At 56.1% G+C, this 24359-nt stretch overlaps 2 protein-coding genes across 4 annotated transcripts in view; one reads left to right on the forward strand and one right to left on the reverse strand.

Moving 5' to 3' along the window:
- Positions 1-3743, forward strand: part of AGAP2 (ArfGAP with GTPase domain, ankyrin repeat and PH domain 2) — a 53866-nt gene extending 50123 nt beyond the window's left edge. For all 3 annotated transcript variants that reach the window (XM_075901729.1, XM_075901727.1, XM_075901728.1), the window contains one exon: positions 537-3743. In XM_075901729.1, coding sequence (XP_075757844.1) covers positions 537-743 — 207 coding nt within the window. In that variant the 3' untranslated portion in view covers positions 744-3743. The remainder of the gene's footprint in view (positions 1-536) is intronic.
- On the reverse strand, positions 3742-23847 carry LOC142818913 (glycoprotein-N-acetylgalactosamine 3-beta-galactosyltransferase 1-B-like). The gene is made up of 5 exons (XM_075901731.1): positions 21616-23847; positions 19757-19927; positions 8859-9523; positions 4746-4950; positions 3742-4015 (listed from the first exon to the last, which is right to left on the reverse strand). The coding sequence occupies exons 2-5, from the start codon at positions 19905-19907 to the stop codon at positions 3756-3758; spliced, it is 1281 nt and encodes a 426-aa protein (XP_075757846.1). The 5' UTR covers positions 19908-19927; positions 21616-23847; the 3' UTR covers positions 3742-3755.
- Positions 23848-24359: the final 512 nt, after the last annotated feature.

The raw sequence follows: 24359 nt of genomic DNA on the forward strand, positions 1-24359 counted from the left end.
CATGGGGGGCTGGGGGATCTGCTGCCCCCCCCCAGCATAGGGAGGGGAAGGGGTGCAGAACTGGGCCCATGTGCCCCCTGGCACTTGGCTGCGGGACAAGGGTGCCCCCTGCAGGGCAAAAGGGAGCGGGGAACAGTCCAGACACAAGCAAGTGGGTAGCAGAGCTCTGCTCAGGCCTGCGGTGATGTCATCATCCTGGGCATTGTGACATCACTGCCTGTTGCTCTGGAAACATCTGTGACCTCACTGGTTCTGTGGGAACCCGGAGACCGAAACGTGGCAGCCAATCAGAGCCAGCGAGGACTCCTGCCCAGCCAGGGAGAGTCCAAAGCACCCCCTGGCCTGGTGGGATCCTCCTTATCCCAGTCCAGAAGGCCCAGCCTGGGGACCCCCCTCCAGCCAGTGGTATGTCCCTGTGAGCCGGGGGTTCCCCTGCCGGAGAGAGGGGAACCCTGGCTCTGGGAACCTGGAGGGGGGGAAGGGGGCTAGTCCCTGGCTCTGGGGCAGGCCCCTCATCCCTGCCTCTCTGCCTGCAGTACGGCCTGGACGTGAAAGCCCGCGACGCGCTGGGACACACAGCCCTGTTCTACGCCCGGCGCGCCGGGAGCCAGGAGTGCGCCGAGATCCTCCTGCAGCACGGCTGCTCCAGCGAGGGCCACAGCGCCGCCGCCACGCCCGGCCTGCGCCGGAAAAGCAGCACCGCCAGCATGGGCCGGTGTGACACGCGGACCGCCCTGGTATAGCCAGCCCGCCGAGCCCCCGGCCCCCCGCAGCACACGCCGGGCCCGCCTCCGGCCGGCCGGACTGGGTGCCACGCGGCCCGGGGTGACCATGGGACACCTTCTGTGCCAGGCCCCACCTGCGCAGGCTGCACCTGCCGGATGCCAAGGGGCGCCCCGCCCCGCTTTTCCAGTTGCAGCTGGCAAGGCAGGGGCCCAGGGGAGCCCTTCTCCGGGGGCCAGGATGGCCAGTGTTGGACGATTTGTATTTTTGATGCTCTATTTATTACTCAGCCCAGCTCTGGGCTCTTGCTGCCCCACCCTGCTGCTTCAGGACTCCCAACGCCCCCTCCCCCCATGGCTGGGCAGGGGGTGGCACTGTGCAGGGCAAAGAGGCAGCTTTGTGGCATGAGCTGAGCCAAGACGCCTGGATTCTGTTCCTGGCTCTGGAAGGGGCGTGGGGCCTAGTGGTCAGAGCACAGGGCTGGGAGCTAGGACGCCTGAGTTCTGGCTCTGGTTCAAGGAGGGGCGTGGGGCCTAGTGGTCAGAGCACAGGCCTGGGAGCTAGGATGCCTGAGTTCTGGCTCTTGTTCAAGGAGGGGCGTGGGGCCCAGTGGTCAGAGCACAGGGCTGGGAGCTAGGATGCCTGAGTTCTGGCTCTTGTTCAAGGAGGGGCGTGGGGCCTAGTGGTCAGAGCACAGGGCTGGGAGCTAGGATGCCTGAGTTCTGGCTCTTGTTCAAGGAGGGGCATGGGGCCTAGTGGTCAGAGCACAGGGCTGGGAGCTAGGATGCCTGAGTTCTAGCTCTTGTTCAAGGAGGGGCGTGGGGCCTAGTGGTCAGAGCACAGGGCTGGGAGCTAGGATGCCTGAGTTCTGGCTCTTGTTCAAGGAGGGGCGTGGGGCCTAGTGGTCAGAGCACAGGCCTGGGAGCTAGGATGCCTGAGCTCTGGCTCTGGTTCAAGGAGGGGCGTGGGGCCTAGTAGTCAGAGCACAGGCCTGGGAGCTAGGATGCCTGAGCTCTGGCTCTTGTTCAAGGAGGGGCGTGGGGTCTAGTGGTCAGAGCACAGGCCTGGGAGCTAGGACGCCTGAGTTCTGGCTCTTGTTCAAGGAGGGGCGTGGGGCCTAGTGGTCAGAGCACAGGCCTGGGAGCTAGGACGCCTGAGTTCTGGCTCTTGTTCAAGGAGGGGCGTGGGGCCTAGTGGTCAGAGCACAGGCCTGGGAGCTAGGACGCCTGAGTTCTGGCTCTTGTTCAAGGAGGGGCGTGGGGCCTAGTGGTCAGAGCACAGGGCTGGGAGCTAGGACGCCTGAGTTCTGGCTCTTGTTCAAGGAGGGGCATGGGGCCTAGTGGTCAGAGCACAGGCCTGGGAGCCAGGATGCCTGAGTTCTGGCTCTTGTTCAAGGAGGGGCGTGGGGCCTAGTGGTCAGAGCACAGGGCTGGGAGCTAGGATGCCTGAGTTCTGGCTCTTGTTCAAGGAGGGGCATGGGGCCTAGTGGTCAGAGCACAGGGCTGGGAGCCAGGACTTTGTAGCTGTGGGAGGCCACAGGTTGCGCTGCCCCGTAGGAGTGGGAGGGGTCGGGCACCTTCCTGTCTGTAATGAGCTTTGACAGTGAAATAGGCTCATTGTTATTCCAAGGTGTTTGGGTTCTCAGCCTGCAACTGCTGTTTCACCCCCTGCCCCACCCGAATTTCTCCACCCCCTGGGACCCACAGCAAGGAGTGATGTTGGGGGGGGGAGTGGGGCCTATGGCTGCCTCTGAGCTAGAGACTGGCCCTGAACCTCCAGTCCCTGCTCCCCAAGTGCCCCCTCCTTTAGTCACCCCCTAGCCTATAAAGGGAGCCCTTGGAAACGGGGGGGGGGGGAGGGGGGGGAGGGGCAGCTGTCCCTGCCCTGCCACCCAGCTGGCTGCACTGGCCCTGCACAGACACCAGGGGGCGACCGTCTCCTTGCTACTGCCCATAGCTCTGTGGGGCCGGACTCCTGGGTCCTCCGCCCGCTCTGGGAGGGGAGCAGGGGCTGAGAGCCAGGCTCTCTGGGGTGAATCATGGCTCTGGGAGGGGAGTGAGACCTACTGGTTAGAGCAAGGGGGGTGCCTGGGAGCCAGGACTCCCGGGTTCTATTCCCAGCAGTGGGAGGGGCGTGGGGGCTGGGAGGCAGCACACCTTCTCTCCCACCCACCCCGACACTGCCAGCCTGCACCCACTGAGTCAGGCTCCCCCATGGAATGCCCCAGAGAGGTTGGGCTGCCCCACGCCTGCCCCCTCGCTGAAAAGCAGCAGCCCCCTCACTTCCTAGTGCCGGGGGGGGGGCACCTAGCACGGGGCCCTGCCCTCTGCACACACGTGGGTCATACATGCAGGGACCCGGCCCATGCGTAACGCCCCTCGCCTGTTGTACAAAGCCCCTTCCTCCCCCCCGACCAGCCTTTCCCCGTCACCTCTTGGGACCCTCTTTTAATTTATTTCCCCCCCCCCCCCCCTGGTAGGCAGGAGCCAGAAATCTCCCTCCCTCCCTCCCCCCTCCCTCCCGCTGTCTCTTCAGAGAGGCCGGTTTGGCAGCTATTTGGCACAACGTTTACAGGGTGCGCGTGGCGGGCGCGACCCTTCCGTGTTTTGGGGCCCCGACAGAGGCCCCAGAAAGTGGCTGTTGTTGTGAGTGACGTGGTTTCAGGCTTTATTTCGATACGTGAGCAGGGTAATACAGACTCCCCCACCCCCCCATACACACCCCCATCAGCCCTCCCTGAAGCTGCCGGGGGGGGGGCTGGCTGGCACGTTACCCCCCCCCCCTTCTGAGGTCAAAGCCACGCCCGCCGTTCCTTGCTTTCATTCCAGGGCCGGGGTTGAACCTGGGGGTCGGGGCTCCGGGCCGAGAGGAGCTGGCCCCCTGCTGGGCATGCCGCTGGCCCCCATCTCCCCCTCGTGCTGCCAAACGGGAGGGGGGGCAGCTCAAATGAATGTATCGGCCACCGTGTTGCACAACGTCCTGGGGGTCCCGCCCGCCCTGTCCCGGGAGGCAGAAACCTGCCAGAGCCAGGCCTAGGGGGCAAGGGAGCAGCCCCCTCCCTCCTGCCGCCAGCCCGGACAGCCGATGAACCGGGGGTGTAGCTGAGCGGCCTGCTTGGCGTCGCCGTCGCTGTGCCCCTCGGGAGGCGGGTAGCGAAAGAAGCCAGCCCCCTGCAGGGGCCAGTGCGGCGGGGGGGGAGCGGGGGGGGGCGTGTGTGTTGGGGGGGGCGGGCACGTCCAGCCGGCGCGGACCCCAGTGGCCATGTACAGCGGTTCCCTCTCTTGGGTTGTAACTGTAAGTACGTAACAATGTCAGATTTCAAGCCGTCACTTGTGCCTGGTTTCTCTTGCTGGGGGCTGCAAGGAAGGGGACATCCCCCGCCTCCCCCCCGCAGCCGTCAAGCAGCCCAGGAAAGGCTGGGGAGGGGGGGACGGGTGGCCGGGCCTCTGTGGCCAAGCGCTGATCTGGGGGTGGGGGGTGGCCCTGGGGTCGCTACCTTCCCCGCTGCGGGTCCCGAGCAGCCAGGGAGATTAAGGCACCATGGGCAGAGGCGGGAGTGGAGGGGGAGCCGGGTCCGGGCTGGCAGGGGCAAGCTGGGGGTGATGGAAACGAAGCCTTCCCATTCGCACAGGGGGGTGGGTACCTCGTGGCCGTGCCCACCTGCCCCGATGAAAGCCTGCCTGAAGCAGGCAGAGGTAGCTTGACGGGGAGGGGGGTTGCAGTGATAATCGGACGCCTTTTACGTAGAAGGGCTCTGCCCCCTCTTAGCGGGGTGCCCCCCAGCGGCGTGCCCTCGGGGGTGGTGCCCTCGGGGGTGGTGCCCACGGTTACCCCCTAACTCCCGGGAGTGCGCTGCTGGAGGGCACCCCCTCCGCCTCGGCTCTTAGCTCGCGCGCCGCATCCCTAGGGCTGACCTGGCGTCTTCCCAGCCAGGGGCAAATCCGGCTCCGCTGTGCCCACCCTCCGCTCCTGACACGCAGCCGGCCAATGCCCCTGCCCTCCCCGTCGCCTTTAGGAGGCACCTGGCGCCGTGGTTCCAAGCAGCTCGCTCCAGTTATAAACCCGCTCCGGGTAACTCTGTCTGAGCCGCGTGCGGTTCAGAGCCGGCTGGTAGCGGGGCTGGTATCCGTACGGGCGCAGGTGGCGGCTCAGGTATTCCAGCAGGTACATGTCCACCGGGCTGACGTAGTGGAAGGAGATGGATAAATCTGAACAGCTCTGAGAACCCTGCGGGGAAGAGAGCAAGTCACAGTTAGCCTGGCTGGGCGGGGCGGGGCGGGGGGGGGTCCATCCCACCCGAGCCTCACCAGGGTGGCTATGAACCCAATTGTGCACTAACGGGCCCTCTAAGCTGGGAGGAGATTCCCATGCCACCCAGCTGATTAGCAGAGCACCCAGAGCTCAATGTTGGTATATACAAGTGGTGCACGTTTCTTGGTGCATGTAGAAAAATTTATTCTGCGCGTGGATGGTGTGACGGCGCGTCGGGGTTGCCCTGTCTCTTGCACCCCTGTAGTGGCATGAACAGACACCACCAGCCAGTAGAATAGAGGGAGTTTCTTGCTTCTCCAGGATACAGCACAGATGCAATCTGGTTACAGGAATGGGGGCTAGGAGGCCTCAGGGCCCCCCCTTGAGATGGGGGCTGGTTGGGCCCTACAATCCCAGCCCCCTCCCTCGCCCCTTCTCCCCTGCTTCCCAGACAGAAACTGACCCTCTTCCAGCCCTCCCCCGGCCCGAGCCCTTTTGGCTCGTGGGGCGCACGGTGCATGCGCTGCCCAGCCCAGCCTGGCCAGTACTGCTGGGCTGTGCAGGGCTCCGCGGCCGTGGGGGGACGGGCGCTGCTGGGCCGGCGCTGCGGGAGCCAGGAGCACGGTGCCTGATGGCAGTTGTAAGGGACGCCGCGCACCCCTTACAGCTGCCATCAGGCGCCCCCCATTGGTTGGCGCCCTGGGCAGCTGCCTGGCTCGCCCATGCCTCCGTCCGGCCCTGCCCCAGCCAGGGGCTGGACCCCCGTCTTCCTCTCTTTGTCTCTCTCCCTGGGAGGCGACCGGTCGGACAGGTTGGGAGCCCCTTCCCTAGTGACTCATCCCCTGTCCTGCTGGGCCGTGCTACAGACAGCCGCCAGTGGGGGTCACCCACAGCCCCAGCCCAGCCACCAGCAAGGCCCCCCCGCTACGCCACAGCTGGGAAAAAATCTCCTGGGTGGAAAAGGTTAGAGGGAACATTGCTCTGCACCGGCCCAAGTGACCCCCATCCCACCCCGCACTACTGCCAGTCACAATTCCCTTCCCCTCGCCTCCCTGCCCGGCATGCAGCCGTCGGCCCATGGATCCGGGTGCCGTGGTGGGCGAGGCTGGCCAAGCGGCACAGCACACGGGGGAGGGGTCTCTTTAGGGCCAAGGGCATTAGAGGTCAAACCCCATCCCCCACCCCATGCCACATAGAAACCCAGTGGCAACCAGCACAGAGCAGGGGCTGGGCCACAGGGGCTGGGCCACTCAGGCTACGGCTACATTGGCAAGATTTTGCACAAAAGTGGCTGCTTTTGCACAAAAACTTGCCACCTGTCTACACTGGCCACGAGTTCTTGCACAAGAACGCTGATGTTCTAAAGTGTGAAATCAGGGCTCCTCGCACAAGAACTATGATGCTCCCGCTCAGGAATAAGCCCTCTTGTGCAAGAGGCCAGTGTAGACAGGCAACATGAATTTCTTGTGCAAGAAAGCCCGATGGCTAAAATGGCCATTGGCGCTTTCTTGCGCAAGAAAGTGTCTACATTGGCACGGATGCTTTTGCACAAAAGCACGTCTCTTGCACAAAAGCACATGCCAGTGTAGCCGCTCTCTTGCACAAATACTTTAACACAAAAGCTGTTGCGTTAAAGTATTTGCGCAACATCTTGCCAGTGTATATGTAGCTTCAGGCTGCATCTAGCTTGGCATGATATTCCGGAAAAGTTTTCCATTAAAAGCATTTTCGGAAAAGCGTGTCTAGATTGGCAGGATGCTTTTCCGCAAAAGCACTTTTTGTGGAAAAGCGTCCGTGGCCAATCTAGACGCGCTTTTCCTCAAAAAAGCTCCGATCGTCATTTTCGCGATCGGGGCTTTTTTGCGGAAAACAAATCTGAGCTGTCTACACTTTGCGCAAAAGGGACTTTTGCCTGAACGGGCGCAGCATAGTATTTCCGCAGGAAGCACTGATTTCTTATAGTAGGACGTCAGTGCTTTTGCGGAAACTCAAGCAGCCGGTGTAGACAGCTGGCAAGTTTTTCCGGAAAAGCGGCTGATTTTCCGGAAAAACTGGCCAGTGTAGATGCAGCCTCAGTGTTTATCTGCTCTGCCTGACACCTGGCCCTGCCCGCAGCCGGAAGACAGGCCGCCGGGCTAGCCGGAGCCTTGCTCTGACCCGGTGTGGCCGCTCTTCTCTTCGGAACACTTGCAGCGGCTCCGGAGAGCCCAGCAGGGCAGGCGCGGTGCCTATGGCCACGGCCACACTACGCCCCACAGGCGACCCCGGTGGGGGGGGGAGAGTCACGCTGGCTGCCTCCGCCGATGGATCATGTCCCCCGGGGACCCCAACGCCGAGCGTGAGCAATGCACTGTGGTAGGCATCCCACGGTGCCCTGTTGTGGGAAGGCAAAGCTGCTCTCTGCCCATCCTGGGATTTCCCTTCAGTCCTCCCACAGCCTCCTCAGCTGCTCATGACTCGCTCTGTCCCCCTCCCCCCGCAGCCGCAGCCTGGCCCTCGCAGGGCAGAGCTAAGGATGCGACGGACTAGTCGACTAGCCGTTTCCCCCGCCCCTTGCTGCCTCTATCAGACAGAAGCAGCAAAGGGGGTGGAGGAAGGGGGGTTGTGTTGGGGCGTCGGGGTTCCCCCGACTCTGTTCGTAGTGGCACGCACAGACTCCGCCAGCCGGTAGAACAGAGGGAGTTTCCTGCTTCTCCAGGGATGCAGCACAGCACAGACGTCATCCGGTTACAGGGCCAGGCCTAGGATGCCTCAGCCCCCCTTGATATGGGGGAGCCTGGGCCCCTAACTCCCAGCCCCCTTGCTCAGGCTGCTTCCTCCATGATTCCAGACAGAAACTGCCCAACTTCCAGCCCTGCCCCCCAGCCAGGGGCTGCCCTCCGCCTTCCTCCCTTTGTTCCTCTCCCTGGGAGGTAACTGGTCGGACAGGTTACCTGCCTGCCCCAGCAGCCAGTGGGGGTCACCCACAGCCTAAGCTTAGCAACCGGCAAGGTACCAACGCTGCATCACAGGGCCCAAAAATGCTACGGCTCCAGGACTCGTGTGGATGGCAGCAATCGCTGTGAAGCTCTTCATCCAAACACCTGGCCAGAGTCTTAGGAGCCCTTGATCAGCAGTTTCGAAATGGCTCATGTACATGGATTACGACCCAGCCACCGCCTTGATGGAGAGAGGGTGGATCCGCCCGGCTGATCACCCTCAGAGCAGGTTGGACCTCAGGTATCAGACTGTGGGGGGGCACCACTAGGACCCAGAGTGTAGAAAATTGTGTCTGCTGCTGGTGCAGCGAGGGGGGATGGGGCGTCATTTGAGCTCCCTGCCTCAGGTGCCAAAATGTTGAGGGCCGGCCCTGCCTGGGAGAGAACAGGACTCGGGGTTCAGCCCTCTGCTCTGGGAAAGAAATCTGCCCTGTGGATCGCAGCCATGGAAGGCCAGAACCGTGCCCCCACCAGCCCGTGGGAGCGAGCCAGGCAGCTCAGCTGGGAGCAAAGGGGCAGATGCACGAATGGGGGGGGGGGCAGTCCCCAGCTGGGGCTATACAGAGGTTCGGCACACGGGCGACCCTGCCGGCCTTGAAACACACCACGAGCCGGCTGGCTGGGGCGGGGTGAGAGGGGATCAAACCCAGGACCTCTGGATCTAAGCGCACGAGCCAGCAGACCCCGGCCCGTTGGCCAAGGGCTCCCGTGGGGGCAGGACAAACCAGCACACAACCCTCTGCAGTGAGTGGGGGGCGGGGCTTGTTCTGGAGGCGGGACTAGGTTGCTGGGCGGAGCCAAGAACAGGGCCAGGCATCCTGGTCTTCTCTGATGTGCTATGAGTCCCAGTTTCCCTCCGCCCAGCTGCCCACCCCTGCCGGAGCTGCGACCCTCCCGGACACTCACCACCCGCACGGGGTAGAAGGAGTAGCTGGGATAAAAGCGATCGTGCTGAAGATTCTCTGTCAAATGCTTCTCCGGAGGGAAGGGGTGGAAGGTCTCCCGCCCCGCGGGGTCCCGGGAGTCCCCGGCCCGCACCCCCAACTTCTCCATGCACTGGCCCAGCGCCAGGTCCTCCACCGAGCTCGTGTGGCTGCAGGCCTGGGTGCGGAAGCCCTCCACGAAGCGCCGCAGGGCCTCCTGGCTCAGGACGTAGCCGGCCCCGCCGCTCATGTAGCCCTGCTTGGCGAAGGGCCTGAAGCGCTTCCCGAAGTAGACGGGCTCCTGGGGCGTGTGGTTGGCCAGCAGCCAGCGCAGGTTGTCCAGCACCACGAAGGTGTCGTCGTCGGCCTTGAGGAACCAGTCGGCCTGCGCCAGGTGGTGCTGGTGGACGTACTGGAAGGCCCGGATGGTTTTCCAGTACAGCTGGTCCCGGCCCTCCTTGACGTCCAGCCCCACGGCGGGGAAGCCGTCGTCCCGCACCGAGCTCATGAAGAGCACCACGTTGCAGTGCCGCGCCCACGTGGCCTGGACGTGCCGGGCCTTAGTCTCCAGGTTGCTGGGGCCGGTCATGACCCAGCAGAGGATCCGCACCTTGTGGAACAGCTCGTCCGCAGTCGTGTTGTCCTCCTCTGGGGGCGGGAGGGCATCGTCTTAGTTCCCAGCAATTGCTCAGCCCGTCACCCCCGCCACCACCCTGCGGCCAGACCGGACGCGTGAGAGATGGGAGGGGCACCGCCGTGGTGACAGAGCCTGGCTTACTCCCCGGGGCCCATCCCAGAGATCTAACTTGGCACCCCACCTCGGCAGCCCTGGGACACTGGCAGGACCCAGAACAGAGATGCCAAAGTGCCTCTCTGAGAGGTCATCAACTCCAGTCCTCTCATGGCAGGACCAAGCACTCTAGAACATCCCTGGCAGATGCCTATAGAATCATAGAATCATAGAATAATAGGACTGGAAGGGACCTCGAGAGGTCATCGAGTCCAGCCCCCCGCCCTCAAGGCAGGATCAAGCTCCGTCTACACCATCCCTGACAGATGTCTATCTAACCTGTTCTTAAATATCTCCAGAGAGGGAGATTCCACCACCTCCCTTGGCAATTTATTCCAATATTTGACCACCCTGACCGTTAGGAATTTTTTCCTAATGTCCAATCTAAACCTCCCCTGCTGCACTTTAAGCCCATTACTCCTTGTCCTGTCCTCAGAAACCAAGAGGAACAAATTTTCTCCTTCCTCCTTGTGACACCCTTTTAGATATTTGAAAGCCGCTATCATGTCCCCCCTTAATCTTCTTTTTTCCAAACTAAACAAGCCCGGTTCATGAAGCCTGGCTTCATAGGTCATGTTCTCTAGACCTTTAATCATTCTTGTCGCTCTTCTCTGTACCCTTTCCAATTTCTCCACATCTTTCTTGAAATGTGGCGCCCAGAACTGGACACAGTACTCCAGCTGAGGCCTAACTAGTGCAGAGTAGAGCGGCAGAATGACTTCACGAGTTTTGCTTACAACACACCTGTTGATACAACCTAGAATCATATTTGCTTTTTTTGCAACAGCATCACACTGTTGACTCATATTCAACTTGTGGTCCACTATGACCCCTAGATCCCTTTCCGCCATGCTCCTTCCTAGACAGTCGCTTCCCATCTTGTATGTATGGAACTGATTGTTCCTTCCTAAGTGGAGCACTTTGCATTTCTCTTTATTAAACCTCATCCTGTTTACCTCCGACCATTTCTCTAACTTGCTAAGGTCATTCTGAATTATGTCCCTATCCTCCAAAGAAGTCGCAACCCCACCCAGTTTGGTATCATCTGCAAACTTAATAAGCGTACTCTCCATCCCAATATCTACATCATTGATGAAGATATTGAACAGTACGGGTCCCAAAACAGACCCTTGAGGAACTCCACTTGTTATCCCTTTCCAGCAGGATTTAGAACCGTTAACAACAACTCTCTGACTACGGTTATCCAGCCAATTATGCACCCACCTTATCGTGGCCCTATCTAAGTTATATTTGCCTAGTTTATCAATAAGAATATCATGCGAGACCATATCAAATGCCTTACTAAAGTCTAGGTATATGACATCCATCGCTTCTCCCTTATCCACAAGGCTCGTTATCTTATCAAAGAAAGCTATCAGATTAGTTTGGCATGACTTGTTCTTCACAAACCCATGCTGGCTATTCCCTATCACTTTATTACCTTCCAAGTGTTTGCATATGATTTCCTTAATTACCTGCTCCATTATCTTCCCTGGGACAGACGTTAAACTGACCGGTCTATAGTTTCCTGGGTTGTTCTTATTCCCCTTTTTATAGATGGGCACAATATTTGCCCTTTTCCAGTCTTCTGGAATCTCCCCTGTCTGCCATGATTTTTCAAAGATCATAGCTAAAGGCTCAGATACCTCCTCTATCAGCTCCTTGAGTATCCTGGGATGCATTTCATCAGGACCTGGTGACTTGCTGACATCTAACTTTCCTAAGTGATTTTTAACTTGTTCTGTGTGTATCCTATCTTCTAAACTTACCCTCTCTCTGCTTGTATTCACTACGTTAGGCACACCTCCAGACTTCTCGGTGAAGACCGAAACAAAGAAATCATTGAGCATCTCCGCCATTTCCAAGTTTCCTGTTACTGCTTCTCCCTCCTCACTAAGCAGTGGGCCTACCCTGTCCTTGGTCTTCCTCTTGCTTTTAATGTATTTATAAAAGGTCTTCTTGTTTCCCTTTATGCCTGTAGCTAATTTGATCTCATTTTGTGCCTTTGCCTTTCTATCTAAGGGTATGTCTACACTAGCCCCCTAGTTCGAACTAGGGAGGCTAAAGTAGGCATTCGAAGTTGCAAATCTAGCCCGGAATTTAAATCCTTGCCAGAGGAGGCAGTGAAGGCTAGAACTATGACAGAGTTTAAAGAGAAGCTAGATAATTTCATGGAGGTTAGGATCATAAAAGGCTATTTAGCCAGGGGATAGAATTGGTGTCCCTGGCCTCTGTTTGTCAGAGGCTGGAGAGGGATGGCAGGAAATAAATCGCTTGATCATTGTCTTCGGTCCACCCTCTCTGGGGTGCCTGGTGCTGGCCACTGTCGGCAGACAGGATACTGGGCTAGATGGACCTTTGGTCTGACCCAGTCCGGCCGTTCTTATGTTCTTATGTAAATATCCCACGTTTGATTTGCATCTTCCCGTCCGGTCGCCATTTTTGAAATTTCCAAGTCTGGACTAACTGCCCAGTCTACACGCGGTAGGGACCCAAATTAAAGCCCCTAAATCGAACTACCTGTTAAACCTCATTCCAGGAGGAATAACAGGTAGTTCGAACTAGGGCTTTAATTCCAACTACCGGGTCCCTGTGGTGTGTAGATGCGGGAAGTTAGTCCAGACTTGGAAATTTCAAAAATGGGGACCGGGATATTTAAATGGGATATTTAAATCCCGGGCTTGATTTGCAACTTCAAATGCCTACTTTAGCCTCCCTAGTTCGAACTAGTGGGCTAGTGTAGACATACCCTAACTGCTCTTAACCACCTCCAGTGATGGAGACTTCACAACCTAGAATCATAGAATCAAGAACCATAGAGCTGGAAGAGCCCTCAGGAGGTCATCAAGTCCAGCCCCCTGCTCTAGGCAGGACCAATTCCAACTAAATCAACCCGGCCAGGGCTTTATCAAGCCCAGACTTAAACACCTCTAGGGATGGAGACTCCACTACTTCCCTAGGGAACCCAGCCCAGCGCTTCCCCACCCTCCTAGGGAAATAGTTTTTCCTAATATCCAATCTAGACCTCCCCCACCACAACTTGAGATCACTGCTCCTTGTTCTGCATCTGCCACGACTGTGAACAGCCTCTCTCCAGCCTCTTTGGAACCTCCCTTCAGGAAGTTGAAGGCTGCTCTCAAATCCCCCCTCGCTCTTCGCTTCTGCAGACTAAACAGACCCAAATCCCTCAGCCTCTCCTCCTGGTCATTTGCTCCAGCCCCCTAATCATTTTGGTTGCCCTCCGCTGGACCTTCTCCAATGTGTCCACATCCTTTTTGTAGTGGGGGGCCCAGAACTGGACACAATACTCCAGATGCGGCCTCACCAAAGCCGAATAAGGGGGAGTAATGACATCTCTGGATCTGCTGGCAATGCTCCTCTTAATGCAACCTAATATGCCATTAGCCTTCTTGGCTACAAGGGCGCACTGTTGACTCATATCCAGCTTCTCATCCACTGTAACCCCCAGGTCCTTTTCTGCAGAACTACTAGTTAACTGGTTGGTCCCCAGCCTGTACTAATGTTTGGGATTCTTCTGTCCCAAGGGCAGGACTCTGCACTTGTCCTTGTTGAACGTCATCAGATTTCTTGTGGCCCAAACCTCCCTCTGCAATTTATTCCACCGTTTAACCCCCCTGACAGGAAGTTTTTCCTAATGTCCAACCTAAACCTCCCTGGCTGCAATTTAAGCCCATTGCTTCTTGTCCTGTCCTCAGAGGTTAAGAAGAATATTTGTTCTCCCTCCGCCTTGTAACAAACGTTTAGGTACTTGAAAGCTGTTATCCTGTCCCCTAGCAGTCTTCTCTTTTCCAGACTCAAGACACCAAATTCTTTCAGTCTTCCCTCACAGGTCATGTCTTCTAGACCTTTAGTCGTTTTTGTTGCTCTTGTGTTGACGTTCTGCAATTTCACCATGTCTTTCCTGAAATGTGGCACCCAGAACTAGACACAAATCACAGAATCCTAGCGCTAGAAAGGACCTCGAGAGGTCATCAAGTCCAGTCCCCTGCCCTCACGCCAGGACAAAGCACCATCTATCATCCCTGACAGGTGTCTGTCCAACCTTCTCTTCAGTATCTTCAAGGATGAAGATTCCACAACCTCGCTAGGCAATTTATTCCAGTGTTTAACCATCCTGACAGGCAGGACGTTTTCCCTCATATCCAACCTAAACCAGAGGCCAAGAAGAACAATTTCCCTCCCTTTTCCCTGTGACGCACCCTTTTAGATACCTGAAAACCACTATCATGTCCCCTCTCAGTCTTCTCCTTTCCAAACGAAACAAACCCAATTCCTTCAGCCTTCCCTCCCAGCTCATGTTCTCTAGACCTTTCATCATTTGTGTTGCTCTTCTCTGGCCCTGCTCCAATTTCTCCACATCTTTCCTGAAATGTGGTGCCCAGAACTGGACACAATACTCCAGTTGAGGACTAATCAGCGTGACGTAGAGAGGAAGAATGACTTCTCAGGTCTTGCTCACAACACTCCTGTTCATGCCGCCCAGAATCATGTTGGCTTTTTTTGCAAGTGTCACATTGTTGACTCATATTTAGCTTGTGATCCACTGTGACCCCCAGCTTCCTTCCTGCAGGGCTCCTTCCTAGACAGTCGCTTCCCGTTTTGTCCACGTGAAACTGATTGTTCCCCTCTAAGCGGAGCGCTTTGCATTTGTCCTTACTGAATTTCCTATTTACCATAGACCATTTCTCCAGGTTGTCCAGATCATGCTGAATTCCGACTCTGTCCTCCAAACCCCTCCCAGCCTGGTACCATCTGCAAACTTGCTCTCTATGCCATTATCTGCATCAGTGGTCACCAAGCAGTCCATCGGGATCGACTGGTAGATCTTGGAGCCTCTGACAGTTGATCTTGACCAGTTTGGCCAGGAAGTTATCAAGTGCAGGCACTTCAGCTACTCCTGCCCCCACGGCTGTGCAATTTCTGCCCTTTACCTTGGAACTGTTCCCCTCTCCCACTCTGTATTTTAGTTGCACAGAATGGGGGGGGGGGGCACAATGGGACTTGGGATGGAAGGAGTTTGCTGGGTGCTTTTGAGAGTGGTGCAGGGCCAGGTGTCTGAGCCCCACTGCACCACCTGCAGTAACCAGTGTCCAGTTGGAGCCTGCATCCTGAATCTCTGTCCCAGTCATGTACCCTCTCCTGCACCCCAAGTCCCTGCCCAAGCCCTGATCCCCCCCAACCCAAACTCCCTTATAGAACCTTACTCTGAACCCCTTCCTACACCCCCAACCGCTGCCCTAGACTCAGCTCAGGGCCCTTCTCACACTCCAAATTCCTTAGCCTGCACCCCAACCCCCTACCGCTGCCTGATGAAAGGTGAAGCACTGGAATGGGTTCCCTAGGGAAGTAGTGAAGTCTCCATCCCTGGAGGTGTTTAAGTCTCGGCTTGACAAAGCCCTGGCTGGGTTGATTTAGTTGGGATTGGTCCTGCCTAGGGCAGGGGGCTGGACTTGATGACCTTCTGAGGTCTCTTCCAGCTCTATGGTTCTATGACTCTATGATTCTATGAAAGGGAGGAAGGATGGAGTGAGAAGGGGCATGAAAGAGGCGGGGCAAAGGTATCCGGATCTAAATCGTCAATGAAGAGATTGAACAGAACCAGTCCCAAAACTGATCCCTGCAGAGTCCTGCTTGTTCTGCCCTTCCAGCGTGACTGTGAACCATTGATAACTCCTCTCGGAGTGGTTCTCCAGCCAGTTACGCAGCCACCTTACAGTCGCCCCATCTCGATTGCATTTCCCTACTTTGTTCGTGAGAAGATCATGTATCAGAAGTTTTACTAAAGTCTAGCTATATCTCATCTACTGCTGCTCTCCTCCCATAGGGCCTGCTACCCTGCTCAGGGAAGCTGTCTGGTTGGTTTGACAAGATCTGGTTTCACTGCTGATTTTAATTTATCGCCTCATTATCTTCCTGTTGTTTGAAAATGGATTCCTTAATTACCAGTTCCATTATTTTTCCTGGCACAGAACTTAACCTGACGGGTCTGTAGTTTCCTTATTCCCATTTTTATAGATGGGTGCTACATTTGCCCTGTTCCAGTCTTCTGGAATCTCTCCCGACTTCCATGACTTTTCAGAGATGATAGCTAAAGGCTCAGGTACCTCCTCGGTCAGCTCCTTGGAGGCATTTCACCAGGCCCTGGTGACTTGGAGACATTTGACTTTTCTAAGCCACAGAGAGGGAGCTGAGTTAGTCTGTAACAGGCAAAACTTAAAAAACAACAAGTTGTCTAGCAGCACCTTAAAGACTAACAAAACACTCAGGTTACAGTTGATAAGAAGCTGGATATGAGTCAACAGTGCGCCCTTGTAGCCAAGAAGGCTAATGGCATATTAGGTTGCATTAAGAGGAGCATTGCCAGCAGATCCAGAGATGTCATTATTCCCCTTTATTCGGCTTTGCTGAGGCCACATCTGCAGTATTGTGTCCAGTTCTGGACCCCCCACTACAAAAAGGATGTGGACACATTGGAGAGGGTCCAGCGGAGGGCAACCAAAATGATTAGGGGGCTGGAGCATATGACCTATGAGGAGAGGCTGAGGGATTTGGGTTTGTTTAGTCTGCAGAAGAGAAGAGTGAGGGGGGATTTGAGAGCAGCCTGCAACTTCCTGAAGGGAGGTTCCAAAGAGGCTGGAGAGAGGCTGTTCTCAGTAGTGACAGGTGGCAGAACAAGGAGCAATGGGCTCAAGTTGTGGTGGGAGAGGTCCAGGTTGGATATTAGGAAAAACTATTTCCCTAGGAGAGTGGTGAAGCACTGGAATGGGTTCCCTAGGGAAGTAGTGGAGTCTCCATCCCTAGAGGTGTTTAAGTCTCGGCTTGATAAAGCCCTGGCCGGGTTGATTTAGTTGGGATTGGTCCTGCCTAGAGCAGGGGGCTGGACTTGATGACCTCCTGAGGTCTCTTCCAGCTCTATGGTTCTATGGTTCTATGATTCTACATAGATGGGATCATGAGTGTTCATGGGAACAGCCCACTTCTTCAGATGACAGGGACTGACAGATGACTGTCGTCTGAAGAAGTTAGGGTTGCCAGGTGTCCAGTATTGGCCCAGATAGTCCAGTATTTGCGGCTCCTGTCCAGTAAAAAAAAACCAGAAAATTCCGTAAAATGTCTGGTATTTTCTGTTTTTCTTGGATGGAAGGCTGCTTGGGACATTCTTCCCCTGCCGCATCTGGCGGGGGAGGGGGAGTGTGCAGGGATTTAAAGGGGCCGTGACTCGTTTTGTTTTGTTTTGTTTTGTTCAACCAATTTTTTCCCCACCACGTCCGGTATTTTTTGTGAAACTATCTGGCAACCCTAGATGAAGTGGGTTGTGCCCACGAAAGCTCATGATTCCATCTACATGTTTTGTTAGTCTGTAAGTACTGCATGGCTATTTGTTGTTTTTTAAACTTTTCGAAGGCTTGTCTACACTGGGCAGGTTTGGCGACAAAAGTGCTATCGACGTGCAAAAGTCGCCAAAAGTAAAAACCGGTCAAACCAGTTTTTCTCCTCCCCTCCCCTCCCCCCATTGTCATGTCTTGGCCAAATGGCTAGCTCCCCTGTGGACAGAGAGCAAAGCAGTGTGGGTGAGCAACCCGCAGGGCAGTGTTGCGGGAAGGCAGAGCTGATCCCTGCGCTTTTTGGGATTCCCTCTGTGGCATAGTGGGGGGGCTGCCTGCTCTGTAATAGGGGGTCCCCGTGCGCTTTGATGTGAGATTCTCAATGACTCCTCCAAATGTGGATTAACCCAGATGCCTAGGGTTAGCCTCCCAGGGAGAGAGACAAAGGGAGGAAGGCGGAGACCGGGGGGCAATAAGGGAGTGGCTGTCTGGGAAGCATGGGGAGAACAGTCTAAGCAGGGAGCTGGGATTGTAGGGGCCCAGTCACCCCCATCTCAAGGGGCCTGAGGCATCCTAGCCCTGGCTCCTGTAACCAGATTACATCTGTGCTGTGCTGTATCCTGGAGAAGCAATAAACTCCCTCTATTCTACTGGCTGGTCGAGTCTGTTCGTGCCACTACGGGGCTGCAGGATCAGGGAAACCCCGACCGCATCGTCACACCCTCGTAGCTCTGGGAGTTCTCCATGCTGAAGAACATGACGGCTGTCTCTCTAGCCCTCCCCCTCAGCAGCAGCCTGCCTGCAGCTCTGCTCCTGGCCAGGTGGAACAGGAGCTCTCCAATTATTTGTTCTTTGTTTGCTCCCTGAAAGAAGCAGCTCACTCAGCTGTCAGATACTTCCCGGAGCTGTGAGAAGGGAGGGGGCGCAGGCCTGCAGGGCGGCAGAGATCACACAACACCGAGCACAGCCAGCAGGGCAGGGATTGTGGGATCCTGGCAGGAAGCCAGGTCTTTCCACAAAGCAAGCAGCAGCGTCCAACCCTGGCTTTTTGTGGATAATGAAGGGAGGGGAAAAGACAAAAGTCTCTCTCAGGGAGTGGCAGTGTTTTGTTACCAAAACTGGGTGGTTTTTCCCAATAAGAGCCGCACGGCAGTGCAAACGCTTTTCCTGTTTTGTTGCCAAAAGGCAAGTGCTGGAGACAAAATGTGCCGATATAGACAAGCCCTTTTTAATGTGTTCTTTCCCCTGTTTTAGCTTCTGTACCTACCCCATTTTCACCTGCATTCCCTGGGTGAGGCATCTAATCGTCACCAGCCTTCTTGGTGCAAACCAAAACAAGGAAGTCATGAAGCACCTCTGCCATTTCCATAGTTTCTGCTTTTGTTTCTCCCTCTTGGTTGAGTAACATCCCAGTTTTGCCCTGGGATTTCTTCCTGACACTGAATATATTTCTGGAACGTTTTCTTGTTACCCTTTGGCTACGTCTACATGACGTGTTTTCTCGGCAAAAAATATGCTAATGAGGGACTCATTTGCATGAGTTGCGATCTCATTCGCATCTTTTCTGATGAGCCGTTTTTGCACTTGGGTTTTTGCACAAAAACAAGCAGTGTGGCCATTTTATTTTTGCCCCAAACCCCCTTTTTCCGCACGATCCTTATGGAGGTATACGGAGCAGGTGGGAAAAAGGGGTTTTGCACAGAAAGCAAATGTTCATGTTTGGTTTTGTGCAAAAACCCCTAGTGCCAAATGTTCTGGCTCGGCCAAAAATATGCAAATGAGATCACGACTCATGCAAATGAGCCCCTGATTAGCATATTTTTTGCCGAGAAAAAGGGGAAGTGTAGACGTAGCCTCTCGCTAGACTGACCTCGTTTTGTGCCTTTGCCTTTCTAATTTTGCCCCTGCCTAATGGGTGTGTTTGGTTTATATTCACCTGTTGTCACTTGATTTAGTTTCCACTTTTTGTAGGACTCCTTTTTGATGTTTAGATCCTTCAAGATCTTGGGTTAAGCCTTGCAGGTCCCTTGCCCGGCAGCCTATCTTTTCTACCCAGCGGCATGGGGAGTTCCTGTTCCCTTGATAACGTCCCTTTGAAAACCTGCCAGCAGTCTTTAATTGTTTTTCCTTTCAGTCTTGCTTCCCCTGGGACCTTGCTCACCAGCCCTCTGAGGCTGAAGTCTGCCTGCTTAAAATCCATGGCTTGTTATTTTGCTGCTCTCCTTTGTACCCTTCCCCAGAAGCAGGAACTCTGCCCTTTCACCCACACCACCTTCCACTTTTCACTTCTCCACCAGCGACTCCCTGTTTGTCACTATCAAACGTAGAGCCTTCCCCCTCCGGAACCTCCTCCTTGTGAAATGAAACTGCGTCTCCTAAATGCACGCTAGGAACTTGTGGGGTTTGTAATGCTGCCTGACCTCTGATGGAGCCGGTAATCTCAAAGGCTCTTGTCATGGAAGGGGGCCCTCCTTAGCCCCATTTTGCAGAGGGAAAAACTGAGGCTCAGCGAGGGCCTGGCACTTGCCCCAGATGACCCATCAGGTGAGTGGCAGAGCCAGAGACAGACTCACACCTCCTGATTCCCAGGCCATCGCTCTACCCACTAGGCAGCACTGCCTCTGCAGCAGTGAGATTCACACTGACAGCCCTGGGAGGGGGATTTCCCTGCCCCAGGCCAGGGGTGAAATGAAGGGGAGGGCAGGGGCATTAGCTGGGCTGTGTCCATCTCTTGCCAGCCCTCACCTGAGTGGGAAGGATAATAGGTGGATCTTACCACCGGTGCGGACATGCTGTGTCTTGTCCTGACGATGCAGGTGAAGGTATATCCGACAGCAATCCCCACAGCCATGCCGAGACACAGCCACAGCTCTTGTTTCCTGGGGAGGAAGTTCATGGCGCGGCGGTACGTCTGAGCTGTACGAGGGGACCGAGAATAAGCAGAGAACCCACGATGCAAGACTCACTGCGTGGGCAGGCGGCAAGCCAGGGCCCAACGCGGAGCTGGCTCCTGGTCTCTTGTGGAGCTCTCGGCACACCCACGGAAACACTTATTGCAGACCATACATGGGACTGTGGAACTCCCTGCCACTTGACTCTGTGGGAGCCATCCGAGTGGGATGAGTCCTTGCCAGGGATAACAAAGAGTGACGTTGGCTAATACTGACAAATTCTGGAAGGGGCATGAAACCTCCCACTTCAGTCTCGATCAGACACCAGAATGAGACAGCGCTGGGGACGGGGGTAGCTTTAGCTCACCATCTGGTGCCAGGCACCGCCAGAAAGGCCCCTCCATGGTCCTCAGTCCTGGACCAGCTGGGCCATCGCTTTGTCCCTGTGGCTTGGTAGCAGCCCGGTTCCTGAAGAAGCAGGCTGCTGGGGGCCCGCGGGGATTTTGGGGGCCACAGCACAGATAGGGTTGGAGCAGCTGCATTTTGGGCAGGAATAGTGGCTGAGCTGTCCAGAGCGAAACGTTTCGGCTGAAGGAAACCTGCCTGGTTTCTGGAAGACCTGCAAGAGCTTCCCGGGTCCACGATCGCCTGGAAGCCCCACCCACCCGGGTTTCGGGCTCCTCGCCACAGGGAAGGAGCTCCAAGAGACTCCCTCAGACCAAGCGATGGCTTCTGGGTTAATTGCTGTGGAGCCTGGATTCGGCAGCTCCCCTGTGGACTGCCCCACAACTTCCAGACTGTTCCCCCACTCTGCCCCCGGCCTGCCCAGGCTGCTTAGCCAGTCCCTGGAAACACTGAGGTGCTGGGCCAGTGAAACTGACAAGCGCCTGTCAGTTTCAGGCTTCACCTGCCCGGTTCCCAGGGCGCACCCACCATCCAAAGCGGGTTTCACAGACGTGCCAGGTCACGGGAAAAGCCCCACCAGCACGCGGTGCCTGCCCCGGTTGGAGCCACCACGCCACACTCCCCGCAGGCTAGGACCCTGCGCTTTGTCCACCTCGCGCCAGGGAACCTGGGGCCTCCTGCTGAGTCCCCCGCAGCCCCAGTTGCGCCTCACACCCTGCCTGTGCTCTGAGCACCCAGCCCCCCTCCCCGCCCCACCCAGCCCCCTTTGTCTCTTTTGCACCTGCCACCTGGCCGTGGTTCAAAGGTTTCAAGAGTTAAACCTCTCTGGCTGGCAATGTGCCCATGGGTGCTGCCCCCCACGGCAACACAACCAGCCCATGGCAGCAACAATCCCGACCCGATGGGTGCCGTGGCAACAGGCCGGCGGGGCATCCGCGGGGGGGATCCATCGGGGACTGCCTCCAGCCCGGCAGAGCCCGCAGGGAGCGACTCAACCTCGGCAGGGACTTGGCACTGAGTTCTTACTATCAAAGCTACCCCCCGCCCAGAGCCCATCAACCGGTTTCCTCGAGCCCCACCCAACCACGGCACCCGGCTGCAGCCCTGCAGGAGAGGGGTCTGTCTAGGGATCGCTGCGGTCCCTCTCCTCCCCCTCCAGGGGAGCCACCCTCCCCTCCCGGGTACCAGAGCCGGGTCAGGGAGCTTTGTCGTCCCCGGCGGCTGCTGGGTCTGGGGAGGGAGTGTTGGCCACCTTCCCTCCCTGCGTGGACGTGGGCTCCGCGTGCCGCACCCCCGGCATTCACTCACCTTTACCCTCCTCCTGTCAGCCACACGGCCGGCTCCTCTTGCTCCAGCTGCAGCTCCAGCACCTGCTCTCCCGCCTACCAAGGGTGAGGCTGGCTGCTCCCAGGCCAGCAACCACTCCCAGGCTCCGCTCTCCACCAGAGGCTGCAACGTCGCCTCGCAGGGGAGAAGCAGCCGGGATTCGACCAGGAAACATGCACACAGAAAATCCTTGCATCACAGCAGGTCCGCCTGAGCCCCCCGGGAGCACGGTGTAACACAGGAGCATCCCTAAGAGGCCCAATCAGGGCTAATTGCTTAGAGACAGGGCTACTGACAGGGCACCCTGCCTGGCCAGAAGTTAAACATGCCAGCATCTCCTAGGCCACTGCCAGCAACGCCCCTCTTACCCACTCCAAACAGGGTCTTCCGATCCCAAAGGGCCAGTTGCAATGTAGACCTCAGCTCTTCCCCGACGGAGCCCGCTGCACCGACCCTGCAGAACCTGCCATCTAACCCAGTGGTTCTCAAAGTGCCGTCCTCAGCCCACTAGTGGTCTGCAGCCGCCTCCTTTTGAGCTCAGAAAAGTTCCCCACCCCTGCCATAAATAAAGAAAACATCGACTCCTTTTTGGTGGGCCATAAATTCCTATTTTACTTTGTTTAAAATGAAGTTTGATCAACGAGCACGAGAAAGTGAATCTCTGTATTAGTTTAAATCAAACCATCCTCCCTCTCGGCAGCACTCGCAAAACGGCTCGGGCGTAATTATGTAATTAACGGTCCCTTTCCATGAGCAACTGGTGGGCCTCAGAAAGATGTGCATTGAGCCAAAATTTGAGACCCGCTGCTCTACAGGTTTATCGATAAAAGGCAGAAAGAAAGGGTCGAGAGTCCAATTGTTCAAGGAACCAAAATGAGGTTCCCCCGGCCGCAAAGTTCCTGGCACCGGCTCGTAGCAGAGATGGAACTTGCTTAAAAGCCTCTGGGCTGCATCTTTTTTTAGGATGAGTCATTGGTCCTTCTGGGCCCCGTTCAAAGCAAAGCTACTTCTGAAGTGATGAGCGGAGGCGAAGGCAAACCTGGAGGAACCTCTTGGGCCCTTTTGATACAGGGAATGCCATTGTTTTTGCTGGGTGGACCAGCTCCCGCCTGGCACCCCACGCTGCTGCCTCTGGTCCAGAGGCAGCAGTGCGGAGGGGCAGAGGGCTTCTCGGGAGTGAGGCCGGAGCACACTGGCCCCACCCCAGTGAACTATTGAATAGTCGAGTAACCAATACAAATTCACAACGTTAATCAACTCATCAGTGAACCAACATTTAACACCCCGACATTGGCTGCATCTAGACTGGCATGATTTTGCGCAAATACTTTTAAGGGAAACGTTTTTCCGCTAAAGGTATTTGTGCAAGAGAGCGTCTATACTGGCATGTGCTTTTGCGCAAAAGATTTGCTTTTGCGCAAAAGCATCCGTGCCAGTGTAGATGCTCTCTTGTGCAAGAGAGCTCCCATGGCCATTTTAGCCATCGGGCTTTCTTGCACAAGAAATTAACGTTGCTGTCTACACTGGCCCTCTTGTGCAAGAATACTTGCGCAAGAGGGCTTATCCCTGAGCGGGAGCGTTGGAGTATTTACGCAAGAAGCACTGATTTTGTACAGTACAAGGTCAGCGTTCTTGCGCAAATACTCGCGGCCAGTGTAGACAGGTGGCAAGATTTTGTGGCAAAGCGGCCGCTTTTGCGCAAAATCATGCCAGTCTAGACACAGCCAGAGTGTGCCCCATTCTTGCCATAGAGAATGGCTTTTTCAAAAGCTCATACACACCATGCCCCTCTACTGTTCTTGGCACCAGCAGCACCTAGGTCAGCTTTTCTAGCAGGAGCAGGGCTGGTCTCGCCTTTAAACCCATCTCTTCGCCTGGATTGGAGGATGTGACGATCACCGGCCCGGGGCGCCCTATCACACGGTGGCCAGGCTCAACAGCCAAACATCGCTGCAAAGTGACCACATCCAGTGGTTTCTCAAAACTCCCATTTGCTCCCCCCTGTTTAACCATGCTCCTCGGCACACGCCACACCCGTTCCTTCACGGGACAGTCAGCCAGCAAAACGCAACCGGCGCAACCCTGAACCGCCTCCATACGGCATTGTAGAACCGCACAGAGTCTAAAGCAGTGGTTCTCAAACTTTTTGGCTCGTGGACCACTTGGCTCAATGCAAATCTTTCCAAGTCCCACCTGTTGCTAATGGAAAGTGACCGTTAATTACCTAATTACGCCCGAGCCATTTTGCTAGTGCTGCAGCAAGAGAGAATGGGTTGATTTAAATGATTGGATAAATGGACGGTAAGATGGCTAGAAAGCTGGCTGGAAGGGCGGGTCCAGCGTGTAGTGATCAACGGCTCGACATCAGGATGGTGCACGGTCTCTAGCGGAGTGCCCCAAGGATCAGTTCTAGGGCCGGTTTTGTTCAACATCTTTATTAATGACCTGGATGAGGGGATGGATTGCACCCTCAGCAAGTTTGCAGATGATACTAAGCTGGGGGGAGAGGTAGATACGCTGGAGGGCAGGGATAGAGTCCAGAGTGACCTAGACAAATTGGAAGATTGGGCCACAAGAAATCTGATGAGGTTCAACAAAGACAAGTGCAGAGTCCTGCCCTTGGGACGGAAGAATCCCAAACATTGGTACAGGCTGGGGACCAACTAGCTAAGTAGTAGTTCTGCAGAAAAGGACCTGGGGATACAGTGGATGAGAAGCTGGATATG

This window comes from Pelodiscus sinensis, chromosome 19 (assembly GCF_049634645.1).
Source record: "Pelodiscus sinensis isolate JC-2024 chromosome 19, ASM4963464v1, whole genome shotgun sequence".
Classification (NCBI taxonomy): domain Eukaryota; kingdom Metazoa; phylum Chordata; order Testudines; family Trionychidae; genus Pelodiscus; species Pelodiscus sinensis.

What these genes read in the sequence shown, in the direction of transcription:
- LOC142818913 (XM_075901731.1), bottom strand. Translation starts at nt 19,907, where the DNA reads ATGAACTTCCTCCCCAGGAAACAAGAGCTGTGGCTGTGTCTCGGCATG. An exon ending in CTATTATCCTTCCCACTCAG is followed by an intron (nt 9,524 to 19,756) that starts GTGAGGGCTGGC and finishes TCCCGCCCCCAG; the next exon opens with AGGAGGACAACACGACTGCG. An exon ending in CCTTCTACCCCGTGCGGGTG is followed by an intron (nt 4,951 to 8,858) that starts GTGAGTGTCCGG and finishes TCTTCCCCGCAG; the next exon opens with GGTTCTCAGAGCTGTTCAGA.